We start from the raw sequence: 13,537 nt of genomic DNA on the forward strand, positions 1-13,537 counted from the left end.
CCTGCTCATGAAACCCCACTATTTTGACATATTTCTTGTGTAAAAAGGATAATAATCACAGATTAAAGAGGACAAACCTGTGGCCAGCGCTTGTTCTTTTTATGCTACATGTCCCATATTAAACTGGAATAAACTGGTCAGCACGAGTGCTGTGTCATGGTTGCCAGCGCAACGCCCGTTGGAGGAACACAGTTTATGCCAGAGCCATGTCCCCACATTTACCCGACTGTTCTTTCTCATTAAAATGCTTCTCTGCAAATCTTGAATGTAAATATCTATGTTTAGGTTTCACCAATGATCATTTCCAGGATGACACAAGACTGCTTAGAGGTACTTTTCTCCAGATTTTTAACGCTCGATAACGAATCCGTCCAATATTGCAGGTCTAAGTAGTTATTAGAGGATTTATTCAGGGTCATCAGAAGTGACTAATAGGTTTCTAGCTCAGTGTGTTGATAACCACTATTTATAAATCTTAGACGATAGTTTAAGGTGTTTTCTTTGTTTCAGGTGTTTACTGCAGGTTTCATTTGTTTTGGGGTACTTTTAAAGGAACATTTGACCCAATAACCAACCTCGGTCATTGTCTGTCGCCTCCACTTAAGTTAATGACTTTATTTACACCACCACAGAAGCGCCTGTGCTGAAGCATTTCATTGTGCAAGAGGGTGAAAATAAAGTTTCCAGATAATGACTCAATGTTCCTTTAAGCTCTTCCTGTAAGACCCTAACAGTTGAATCGGCAAATATTAAAACAGTTTTATGTCTATTTTCAAGCCCATTTGCCAGCTTCTGCCCCAGTTCTGGTCCTGCTCATTTCAGCTTCAGTGCCAAACTAGCACATCCACTTCAGCAGCTACAGCGAGGTGACAAGAAAGCTTGCTGGGTTACCATCAGCGACAGGCTGAGGTGGATGCAACCGCTTCTGCCTCACCCAAACATGATGTTTGCTAATAAAAGCACAGAGAGAAGAGAATTTCAATTGGAGTGTCGTGATCATCCGTCCTCAGGTGTTAAGATTCCGGTTCTGATGAAACCATCTTTTAGCTGGTGTGAAGGATCAGATCGCACTTTTCCTTCTTAAATGAACAGGTTTGATTATTTGAAACTCAGATTTCAAAGAAAGACCCAGAGAGTTCTTCAAACGGCGTCCGTGATTACGTTGCATCACATTTCCTTCGGCCGTTAGCTCGGCGTGCTTTGATGTTCTTTTAGAGTAAATACGAGTACAAAGGAGCCAGAGATTAAGTTTCCACTTGTGTTGCTTTTGATGCAAAGTGAGCTACATTCTTTTCTGTCTGTGTGCACTCAGCCTACATCGAGGACGTAGCGCGCTGCGTGGACCAGAGCAAGCGCCTCATAATCGTCATGACGCCCAGCTATGTAGTGCGGAGGGGGTGGAGTATCTTTGAGCTGGAGACAAGGCTGCGCAACATGCTGGTGACCGGCGAGATCAAGGTCATCCTCATCGAATGTGCTGAGCTGCGTGGCATCATGAACTACCAGGAAGTGGAGGCCCTGAAGCACACCATCAAGATGCTGACGGTCATCAAGTGGCGCGGGCCCCCCAGCAACAAGCTCAACTCCAAATTCTGGAAACGGCTCCTCTACGAGATGCCCTTCAAACGCATGGAACCCCTGAGCATCTCCCACGAGCAGGTGCTGGACGTCAGCGAGCAGGGTCCGTTCGGCGAGCTTCAGACCGTCTCGGCCATCTCCATGGCAGCGGCTACCTCCACTGCCATGGCGACGGCACAGCCGGACTTGCGTTCGACCTTCCATAACTCTTGTCACACCCAGATGAGGCAGAAACATTACTACCGTAGCTATGACTACGACCTGCCGCCCGGCGGCACGCTCCCGCCGCTCTCCACGCTAGGTAGCCAGCACACTTACTGCAATATTCCCATGACGCTCATCAATGGACAGCGGCCACAGTCCAAGTCACCACGCCAGCAGAGCCTGGACGAGGCCCACGGCAACAATGCCATGCTGCCGCTGCTCCCCAGGGAAACCAGTATATCCAGCGTGATCTGGTGACGGAGACCGACTCATTCGGACTCACTGCTGGACCCTGAAGGCACCAGATGGGCTTGAAAGACATTAAGCTACCTGCTGCTGTTGAATTTGCACCAGGAACCACCAGGGAGGAGGGCAGAGACCTGATGAACACGCGCGCGTGTTGGCAAATCCAATAAGAGCTTTTATTGAAAAGGACTGAGGAAAAAAAAAAAGGAATCAAGAACTTTTTAATGCCTGTATAAACACTCACGTAACACAAGCCACCACTTATAATTTCCCCAGAAAGTCATGGAAAACAGGGTCCTGTATATAAGTTTTTTCTTAATCTTTGTAGCATCAGTGTTTGAGAATTGTTTCTCGTTGACATTTTAACATCAGTCGGGACTTTTCATTTGCGTTTGTAAAAGAAAAAAACAAAAGCTGCGGCCCGCGTGAGGTGTTTTGGTTAACCATTGTTACCTTTTATGTTCATTTGCTGGCTGGTGTAGTTTATAGAGCTTCTTTTTGGGGGGATTGGGGGGTGGGTGCAAGGGCGTGAGCAGCAAGTCGCTCTGGACTTTACAGGAGTTTCAGCGGGCTGCAGAGAATCTGGATTCAACCAGAATATGCAAACTACGGAGTCCGGGGGGGTGGCGGGGTGCAGCGTTGGAGATGGGAGGTTTGGTGAATACGGTGCTAGGCTTCACGTTTCTCTCACATAACAGTTCAGTAAAAAAATAAAATAAAAAGCCTTGCTTACCTTAACAGATGAATATATCACTGAAAAGTATGTGTATTATTTTATGGAGAAAAAAAAAGTCTATTTTTGTAACCGAGGGATATTTGCTTAGAGAGGTTATACCTGATGTTTCTGATCGAAGGAAGTGGTTCATAAAATAAGTGTTTCAGTAGAAGTGCACAGCTCACTAAAAGATCCTTCACTAAATGTCTTACCCTGATATTGTAAGAGGGGATTTTTATTTTTTTTTGGTGGGGGGGGACTCTCCTCACACCCGTTGTTTTCGCAGTCGTGTTAGCCTTTCACGGTCGACTTAAACGGATCGAGCTACGCCAGAGACGACGTCGGCCTCGACCACTGGTGTCACCTGAAGCATTTACTGTGCCCGATTTCTTCCCTGTAGGACCAAACCACACTGTCTAGGGCTACAAGCATCACCTGACCCTCAGTTCCCAGCTCTGCTGTCACCTGCCGTACCAGTCCTCATGGGTATCGCTCTGTCCATCGGGTGGGTGCCCTGGAAAACCAAGCTTTCACTTCTGCGTTCAGACTCTGGCGGGAATTTTGTCCCGTAATGTAAAACACCTTGCTTACTTTGAATGAATATTTAGTCACTAATATCAAAACAGTAATATTTAAGACGATGTAATCACTTATATGTTTGGCCTGCTGATCAGTGGGTGGTTGCAACTCTTCCGACTGAGGCGAATTCATGCTTACAAGGGACAGGGAGGATATTTAAGACCGCAGAAGAAAGGCTGAAGTGAATTGAGACTCGACATTAGACATTAGTTAGACCAAAGGAAGCCACAGTCAGCTAGCCTGCACTTGTATCGATCCATCGGAATCAATAGGTTTTCATCAAATCATGCAAAATAAGAGCTATTGTCATAAATCCATCGAGATCTAAAGGCCTGTTAAACTTTACTGACGTGCCATCCCTCCCCCACCCTGGAGAACTCAGCCTAATGCTAACAAAAAAACATGCCGACTCATGTACAAGCGTTTCATTTAGTGCCATAAAATATGTCAAATTTCAGGTTTTGTTTTCCAGATTTCTGATCAATCCCCTTTAGGGAACAAGGAGAATTGCCCAAGAGCACCAAGGAATATGTCGTGCTGTCGTATGGCGTCGTGTAAATATTACCCAGACAATAAGGTGATAAGGATGAAGACAATCGAGCCATATTCATGAAAATAAAACGGTCGTCACTCAAACGTCCTCAGAGCAGAAGAGGGCATGTGGAATCGTGGGATTGAGATTGTAGTTTAGCTCCTGCGTGGATTACAATGCTGTCCAAGTGAGGAGAATCACATTGTTTCATGATGAATTGAACATTTCTTAGTTGTGATGATGAAGATGACGAAGAGTACTACATAGCACAGAATAAGTCCAGGCACTTTCACGACTCTGAAGACGACGTGTCTTCTGTTTCTTGATTTATTTTGTATTATGTATCGACAATGTTCATTAAAAGAGATACTCTTGTTATTAATAAAACCACATTTAAGATAACATGATGATGATGATGTGTGTGTTTTACAGGAATTTAAAGAAAAGCCACCAGCTCATTTGGTTTCCAGAGCCTCTGACACCACCGGATCCTTTTCCTGGTGCCCCAATGTTACTGTTCCAACACCCTCCCTTAAAACATCAGTTCTAGTCAGACTGTGAATCAGACCGGGGTCTTTTCAGAATAAAGCAGGAAGGTCAATCCTTTAGGTCGGCCCGATCACTGCCACAGGAGTAGAGTTGTTTGCATTCACAGAACTCAAAAAACGAATAACGGCATCACCCGCATTAAAGAATATGAAGTTTTGGGTGTTTATGGTGTTACCTGGTTTGGGTTTGAGTCTGATATTCATATCTGACTGCCAGTGTACAGTCTGATATTATGTTTACATACGTTACATCTCAATATTTTCTACATTCCTCCAACTCTTAAGGTGGTCAACGTGCTGATTTTTGGTTTATTTTTCAGACAGGCTCCAGCCAACAAAAGGTGGGACCAGCGTTGATGATTATTGAGGAGCCCTTGGCTCCATACGCTCGCTTAAAAACGTATCTTTCCCTCTGTCCCTTTTGGGGTCACAGGGAGGGTGCTGGAGCCTAGCCCAGCGCTTAGAGACATATACTGAAGAATAGGAGCATTAATATGTGCAAATATTTGGCATTGATGTGCCAAACATTTTACAGGAGCCCACTGCAGCTGCATGTTGACCAACGTCTCCACATGCCCGATTTGCAGCATCATCAGTTGATGTTTGTGTTTCTGAACGCAGCTTAAGATGAGCCGGACTGAAAAAGCACAGGTGAGTTTGCTCACCTAAACTGTCAGTAAACTCTCTTGAGAAACCTGCCTCACTTCTCCTCCTGCTAATGATGCTGCCGTGATCAAGGCAACAGCAGAGGTAAAGAAGTATAAAGTCCCTGCAAGGTGGCCGAATTTACCCTCCATGTTCTCGGCTCCAGTTTTGAGATATTAGCCGGTAAGAAAATGGTATTACAAGTGAATCTATATAGATACTGTGGACAGTAGAGACACAATATGACATAATGAATTGATGTTTTCGTAGATAAAAGTTCAAAGTCCCCCGATAATCTAGAACATCACCAAACTTAGCTCTTCCTTGGCCTGTTATCACCATTTCCGGAAAATGTAATTAAAATCCCTTCAAACCTTTCTAAGTTATTTTGCTAAATGGCAAACAACGGCTGTCCCCACCTTCCTGGCAAACCTATTGTTCATTCCTGTCATGTCAGCATCAGATCGCCCCTGCCCACCATATATCATGAACAAGGACATGTTCATGTCTAAAAAAAGACAAACTTGGAACTATTTAATGTGTTAAATTACATTTGATCACTTGATGCACAGGAATGCCATTTCCTGTTAAATAGTGAGTTGGAGGATTTACCCCCCCCTTCCCGGTCCAAACTGCCACACAATCTAATTTAAGTTGTGCTGCATCCAGCTGTGTCATATCATCACAGCCAGAGAAACGTCCTGTTCTGCGGAGGCAGAAATACCCGCAGATGTTTTCATCTGAACCGACGTTCTGCCATATGGCCGACGTGTCTGCAAGAAGAAAAAGGGAGTTCCGGCACCGCTGAACCACCAAAAGGAAATAATTTCCACTTGATTACAGTGTCGGGGTATAATAGGCTCCCTGAACAAATGTTTCTGACGTCTGGGACTCATTTGCTTCAGTCAGAGCAGATTAGACTGTTTGTACATGTAGGAAAGCGCGTGCAGGCAGAGGATCTCGTCCCCACATACACGTACGCGCAGCGTTGAGGAATATTAGTCACTCTGGCAGGTATAGCATGGCCCTCCACGTCTCACGGGGCCTTGTTAGGTGGAGCTCAGTGCCCTGTGTCACATGTCTTCCACTCGAAGAAGCAGGCCGTGTGTGTGTGTGTGTGTGTGTGGGAGAGAGAGAGAGACATTTGGAGACTGGTCACAGGCAGCTGTTAACCCAATTTTGGAGTAATTCTGAACTTGCCATGGTTCAGCACAGTATAATTACCTGTGCACACATTCAGTGTGTGTGTGTGTGTGTGATCACAGAATACTTCCAGAATGTTCTTGGTTCAAGAGCAACCAGGATCTGATGTGAGGTTGGAGCCCGCATACAGACCGCGCTCACACACTCACGCACTCTTTCATACCCTCATTAAAATCGGAGCGGTCCCACGACACTGTCCGTCCTCCGATTTGAAGACGTCGGGAGAAAGCTGAACAAAATGGAAAGAGTAATGCTGCCATCTGCTGGACGCATCCCACCCTGCAGCTGCACACAACCAAGAAAGCAATTTGATCCATTATGGCGAAAGTGGGGTGATGTGTGGATCATTCTGGGTATGATGAGAATCACGGCTCCTCTAAATTGCCCCAGCTGAAGTCTTCACGCCATCTGAAAACTATAATTGTGATGAATGAACGCGTGTGCATTTCCCCAAGCAGAGCACTGCCATTAGATACGCTGCTACTAGTGGTCGCATCTCTCTGTTTATTGCTCCCAAATGAGCAATGGTTCAGCCCAAGTGCAGCAAAAATAACAATAACCTTATAGAAAAAACCTTCTATAAGGCTAACACCGCTCTCATCTGTGAAGGTTACTGCTACAAGTGATTATACTGTTTGGCAGAGATCTATTAACTATTAAGCTGATTAAACTCATTTCCATTTTGGGGCATAAGGCAAGTGGGTTTTTTCCAAGGCAAGTAAAATTAGGGAGAAATCAAAAATCATGACCCACACTGGACAGGAAAGGACAAAATTAATGTTAATATATAAATGAAAAAAAAAAAAGCATTCAGAGCTCAGACCTCTTCCAAGCGGGTCATTTCCTCAAATATTCTGAATTAAGTCGTATGGTAAATATAATGTATATAGGCAGTAGAAACAAGGTTACAGAACACAAAGCCCCTTAGCTTTTTAAGATCAAAGGTCAAAGTCCCTCCAGAATCTGAAAATCACTTAAATTTAATGATTCCTTTATCAACATGATTGGAAAATGTATTAGAATCTGTTGCCACCATTTTGAGTCATTTTGCTAACAAATAAACTCACATAACCTTGGTAAGGTCACTAGGAAAGAAGGTTGCCATTAGCCTCGCGATGGCCTCAAGAAATATGGACGGAGACTTTCTATACACAAACTATATTGATAGAAGATTTCTGGAGCGACAGCCTCACTCTCGCCCACGCTTGAGCATCTGTGGTACACGGAGTCACTCCGAGGGGTTGCGCCTTTTTCCTCCTTTTGAAGGAAATGTGTAACGACTGACACAATTTCCTAAATAACTAATTAGCTATACTTAAATTAAATTAACCAGACCAGTCGAAAACATATAAATAAATAATCAGCAACTTAATTGTACCTTTCCAGAGTAACTTGCTAGACCCTGACAACAGACATATTATATCATATATTATCTAAAATAATAGCATTTGAATCAGAATCAGGTTTATTGGCCAAAGTCTGTTAACATACATAACTGGTCTTGGTACCATGGTGCTGCTGTACTCTAAGATAATGCCTAAGACAAGTCTAGACTCTAGCCTGTTATGATGTGCAGCTGATTATCAAAGATGACAGAATTCCGAGGCTCCTTTTTCACTCCACCAGACTGTTGAAGTTGTTTAACCTTGTTGAGACAGGCGACAGGTGTAAAACGGCACTGTCCCCCTGTCGGTGTGGTCCAGATTAGATGGGGAGGGGCCCCCTGACGTCGCGGTTCCACCACCCACTGGGCGTGAGCCCAACCTTTACCTGCCCCCTCCTCCGAGGTGAGTGTCTGATCAACACCATTCACAAGAAAGGAAGTCGCCATGCTCCCTCCCTGTCCACATTCCATCGGAGGGAATATGAACAGACTTGTACTCCAAAGCGGATGCTTTACAGTAGGTGCAACCCTTCACCTGCACTATTCTAAAAAAGGCGTAGCGTAATTCCCGGGCTATAGAGCGCACCTGGTTAGAGACCACATAGTCTAAATATAGAAATAAAATCAAAATTGTATTTATACAAGACGCACCTGTCTATAAGCCGCATTGTAATATAGGTTACAGAAGAACACACATAACCTGGTTTATGGTGTGCAGGTCCAAACAGTAATTAAATACATCAACAACCAGAACTCAATAAATAGAACACTAACATTGAAAGTTGCAAAAGATAACATTTACAAAAACCGGGTTAACACCAACCTGAACCCACAGACACACTGCCACAAAGCATGCTGGGAAATTCCCACACTGATCCTCCCCAACACGCTATACTACTACTTTGCTTTTCTTTTTAAACAGTGCCTGTGACGCGGCAGTAACACAGCACCAACAGGGCTGGTTAAAAAAACATACCAGTAAAATTTCTTCTTGCATTTTCCATGATGAGGGTCTGTTTATGCTAATTTTATTCATACACAAAGCGCGAAGTTACGCTAAACTTGCGTCTTCCTCGACACATATATTCCACCCGTCTCTCTTACCTTTTCTGATCGAGCGCCCCTAGCGGCCGATAGAAAAAATACACAAATAAGAAAAAAGTAGCGGCTTATAGTCCGGAAATTACGGTACTTATGTTTTGCTTATTGCTGGGTTTGTAATTGTTTTTTGTATGACCGGGACTTCGGCTGAAATCAAGCATTTTAGTTAGACTGGTGCGTTTGCATTATTCCTGCAGCAGCTCCCCTTGGTTGGTTCGGATCGGCACACTTTGGGCGTTAAACTACGCTGTTGATTATAAATTCACAATATTGCTTTCATTCAAAAACCAAACACGCAGACTGGGTGAGTCTGAGTCAGCCTGAGTCTGGCTCGGATCAATGAGGATCGATGAAAACACTGCCCCCTGCTGGCTCGGTAGGACGCTCAAATAAAATAAAATACAGCGTCTCCAACACGCCTGGGAAAAGGTGCTCGGAATCTGGTCCATGGCAAACAGCAAGGAGAGGAAGAAGATGGTGGTGGCAGAGGTGAGGAAGGAGGAGCACTATGAGATCAAGGCCATGTCCCAGGGCCAACAGAAAAGCTGGACAGCTGGAGGGAGTTTAGAATCGGATATCAGATCAGTCGGACCTGTGGGGGACTCCACAGGCAAGGCTTAGCTTCCCTGTCCTTGTTCCTGCCACCAATGGTCGGGGAATGAGGAGGTTTGCTCCAACACAAGCCTCCCACACACCTCGCCAGGCCGGCAGGCTGCACTGCCTCAGGGATGCTACAGATGGCGCCATGATCAGGTCCTGAGGAAGCTGCTTGAGGAGCTCCAGGGTTGTCAACAGGGCAGCGAAGAACCGCCATCACCAGCAAACCACACCAACTTCATGATAATTAACCTTGTCTAATAGGAAGACAAGTTATTTTAAACAGATTTAAAAATTATTATTTTTTTGTCTGTCTTAAGTCCTGCGTCCTTGTCTTTACAGGATATGAGCGTCTCTCCGGATGAGCTACAGCATCCCGTGTCTACACTCCTGTTTCTGTTGCTTTGCTGATTGTTTCTGAAGATGGAACAGGTGGGTTTATAATGGCTGCCATTGGTCTCCGTGACTGCTGCTCCTGGTGATGATGATGCTGATGATGATACAGTGATGATGCTGATGGCAACGGTGAAGAGGAAGATGCTGATGATGATACAGTGATGATGATGCTGATGATGGCAACGGTGAAGAGGAAGATGCTTGTGATGGCATGATGACCACGCTGATGATGATGATGCTGGTGCATTCACCCATTCCTAAAGCTTTTTAGTTGAAGAGTGACTTTGAGCAGAGGACACATGTAGATCTTTCCTGCGAGTTGTTATTTTGACACTACATCCGCACAGCAACATGCACAAACTTTATTATCCACACAACAGTTCAGGGAAGACATGGCCATAACGCTGATGTACATATTCCATGTTTATATGGGATGTTTAGACTATTTCTACGGTCACAACAGAAGGGAGGGGTAAGTATTCTGCCACTGCTGTAGGAGCTACAGATGAGTGGTGACTATGATGCAGCATGTGCAGAGTAATCTGATCAGATGGCTTCAGGAATGTGTCATTGATTAAACAAACTGTTCTATTACAACAGTATTACAACTTTCAGAATATCAATTGGGGACATTTGTAAATTGTAAAAGATATCTTGCATTGTGTAATTTCCCCACGTTGGCGTTTTGAAGGCTGGTTGTTGCCTTAATTAAACCCAACTGCATTAATCATGTGAGAAGTTCATTTTAGATGTTTCTGAGTTGTGAATTCATTAAAATGAAACGATAGACGTCTAGTAAGACCATATCAAGCCCTTATTTTCACTGTTGATCGAACAAGGCAAGCACGTGTTCGTCTACATCGATGCTTCCCGTCACCGGTCTGAAGAAGAGTCTGGACACGGCCTCTGGGTCCACAGAGCGCAGCGCCTGGAGAAGCGCTTGCAGTCGGCACATGCGGCTGGTTTTATCTCTGACGTGATCATAAAGTGCACGTTGAGCCTCCCTGTGAAGTGTCTGGATGTAGTCTCCACACTCCAGCTTCTTCAGTTCTGCAGGACACACACACATTCACTTTGCTGTATTTCTATCTTTGTGAGGACTTCTTAGCCCTCCCGGTCCTCGCTTTGCTATTAAAGTCCAAGGTGGACAAGAACACATGTACGCCGAGTTTAGATCCGTCAGATTCAGACTGTTTCCTCTTGTGAAATGGCATAAATGTTGAGTGTGTGTGTTCTTGTACTTTAATAGCAAAGTAGTAGTTCTAGTTTGACTTCGTTGGAACTTTTTTTATAGTTTAGTATTTGTCGGAAAACCTTAAATGGTTTAACCTTTATTTTTACCATTCAAAATGAGACAGTAGATGGATTAAACGTGAAGCATTGAGGTGGTGATAAGGCTGCGGGTGCGCTGGTTCCTACCTGCAGAGAAGAGCAGGGCTCCTTTGACTAACGCGAACTCGTCGGCGCTCATCCCAAGTCCTCTGCACCTCACCAGAAACGCTTGAATCCCCTCCGCGACGCCGACGGGCACCCCTGGATCTCCAGCCCCAGCCGATGTGTCCCTTTTGTGGCGCGTTAAAATTGTGTGCAGCAGACTCGGCCGCCGTGTCTCGACCGTGTCGAAATGCACCGAGTCCTGGACCAGACCCACAACCAGCAGCGGCGCCCACCTGTGGCGCACCAGCAGCCGCTGGTCTCCTGCTGGCAAACCCCGAAAGCAGGCCACATTTTTAAGGAATCGGAAAGTTTTGGCCAGCACTTGTGACGCTGCTGTGAACATTAGGACCGGAGCTCGAAGCGTAACCAGTTTGCAGGCTGACGCGCAGGTGCACCGGGGCCGGCGCGCAGCGGCTGCTTCCAGCTGTCGCCCCCGACGCGGAGCTCCTCTCTTCAGGATACTGTAGAGGATGCTCCCCCGCGCCGCGTCCCCCCCCTCTCTGCGTTTACAACACGGCATGACTCGACCCGAATCCGAAGTGTGAGAGAAAATAACGGTTTTATAGTCTGTGCTTGAATCGATTCAAGGCATCCGTCCCTTTTCAAAATAAAAGCCCGCGAGCGTGCGAAAATCAATTTCAGTGCAATTACTTTCATGTTTGGCATGTTTATAGTTATTTGCCTCTACAAAAAGATAGATTTTCGTTTCCCTATTCGCTTCCTTTGTTTTGCAAGATGAAACAGTGGTTTTAAGAGTTCGCCAGGTGACTTTTGGTTTGTTTTTCTGACTTTTAACATTATAACTCCAAAAGTTCTGAACGGATTTTAATGAATTTTTTAGAAAAGTTTGATGTGGGGAAATGGATTTCGTGATGGAGGGCTGCCCCCCCCCCCCCCAGTTTATTGTACATTTCCATCATTATGGGATAAGTTATTTGAGTAATCATTTTACGCTATTAACAAAATGCTGATTTTTTTTTATTTTTGTCTATTTTTTTGCTTTCATTTTTAATCACATGTTTATTTTTATTGTATTTTGCCTGTACTTGCAACCAGAATTTTTAAGCTAAATTTAGAACATCTCTTTAAAAGCTCTCTGTAGAGATCTCACAGATACGGCATAGCCCAGATTCTAAAGGCCACACCTGGACATATTTAATTATCACATAATATAACTCTAATAGAGTAATGTCTGCTTATGTCTTCTGATGGTTACAAGTGTAAATACTCCACCCAGAGCTCATAAGGTAACGATGGGATGTGAGAAAATAAAAGTTTAGGGTTCGTGCCGTTATGCAGTCTGGTATTTATCAAGTGGGATAATGGGTGCAAAGAAGGGGCAAAGTATTGAGTGACAGAAAATAATAACCCTTTGAGGCTGCAGGCGCTGTTGTAATGTAAGCAGAATGGGCATATCTCTGTGGCTTTTTGCATTCAGCAGATCTCAGGGAGTCATCTGCTAATAAAGCAGATCTATGAGGACGAGCTAGAGATCAGGGGCCATGAGCAGGATTTTGTGAGGGCTCTAACTCTCATTATTAAGATGCCCGAAGGCTCGGTTGTCATGTTTTGGACTTGGTGGGAACAAAATGTTTGCAGAGTGGTAATATTCAGCCTGCTGAAGCTCAAAGGCCTCCCCTCGGATGGTTGGACACGGCAGCGTGCTCGGAGAGATAGTGACATGGTCGTCCTCTGGGTGAATTCAAAGATGTATTGTGCTGGACAACCAACATATATTTCCTTATAATTTCACACAGGGTTGGCCTGGATACGTGGGCACCATTCCTCGTTTCTCCGATGCCTCAGTTGTTGGTGTTTACCTGTCTGCTTGTTACCTGAAGTCTTGTTCCTTGGCTTGACAGGAGTGTTTTAGCTTGGAGTGAGCACTGAGTCACTGGTGTTGCGTAGGCAGAGTTAAGATTCAAACATCCGTGGGTGCAAACACGAATGGGTATAAACAACAGGTGGTTGTGAATTTAAGCCCCAAGGTGAGCCAGCAGGAGTTCTTCCATCAGACTGTCTGTGAAACTGCCTCTGCCTTGAACACAAGGGCAGCAGGTAAGTGGACAGAAAAAAAGGTAAACACCTTTTTTTCTGCACATAAGTGGAGACAATCCCATTGAACACATCTGCCTTCTTCTGATTCATGTAAAATCTATTATGGAGTCTTTTGTTGTTTTCTGGCACATCAGTGATAATTCCCTGAATTGTATTTGCTGCCAGAGCCTGGAAATCCTTGATTTAACCCCAAAGGCCCAAGGTAACACAGTGAATTTGTACTTTGTATATAACTGTTAATGTACAATAAAAACTCCTGGAGAAAATTAGAGCATAACCTTTCTACTTGCTAAAGTTTTCTCATTACATTTAGA

At 44.6% G+C, this 13,537-nt stretch overlaps 2 protein-coding genes and 1 long non-coding RNA gene across 5 annotated transcripts in view; 2 read left to right on the forward strand and 1 right to left on the reverse strand.

Moving 5' to 3' along the window:
• The window catches only part of LOC130522480 (interleukin-1 receptor accessory protein-like 1), a 192,308-nt gene extending 188,052 nt beyond the window's left edge, over positions 1-4,256 (forward strand). For 2 of the 3 annotated variants that reach the window (XM_057026917.1, XM_057026919.1), the window contains 2 exons: positions 286-330; positions 1,313-4,256. In XM_057026917.1, coding sequence (XP_056882897.1) covers positions 286-330; positions 1,313-2,040 — 773 coding nt within the window. In that variant the 3' untranslated portion in view covers positions 2,041-4,256. The remainder of the gene's footprint in view (positions 1-285; positions 331-1,312) is intronic. The other variant, XM_057026918.1, reaches the window with a different exon arrangement.
• A 2,832-nt stretch (positions 4,257-7,088) lies between these two features.
• LOC130522492 (uncharacterized) lies at positions 7,089-10,532 on the forward strand. The gene is made up of 2 exons (XR_008949640.1): positions 7,089-8,151; positions 9,675-10,532. It is a non-coding gene; the product is annotated as an uncharacterized LOC130522492 (long non-coding RNA).
• Positions 10,074-11,726, reverse strand: LOC130522485 (nuclear receptor subfamily 0 group B member 1-like). Its single transcript, XM_057026928.1, has 2 exons — positions 11,148-11,726; positions 10,074-10,778 (listed from the first exon to the last, which is right to left on the reverse strand). Exons 1-2 carry the CDS (start codon positions 11,683-11,685, stop codon positions 10,549-10,551), a joined length of 768 nt encoding a protein of 255 aa, XP_056882908.1. The 5' UTR covers positions 11,686-11,726; the 3' UTR covers positions 10,074-10,548.
• Between the last annotated feature and the right edge of the window lie 1,811 nt (positions 11,727-13,537).

Source organism: Takifugu flavidus, chromosome 3 (genome assembly GCF_003711565.1).
Source record: "Takifugu flavidus isolate HTHZ2018 chromosome 3, ASM371156v2, whole genome shotgun sequence".
Lineage (NCBI taxonomy): Eukaryota > Metazoa > Chordata > Actinopteri > Tetraodontiformes > Tetraodontidae > Takifugu > Takifugu flavidus.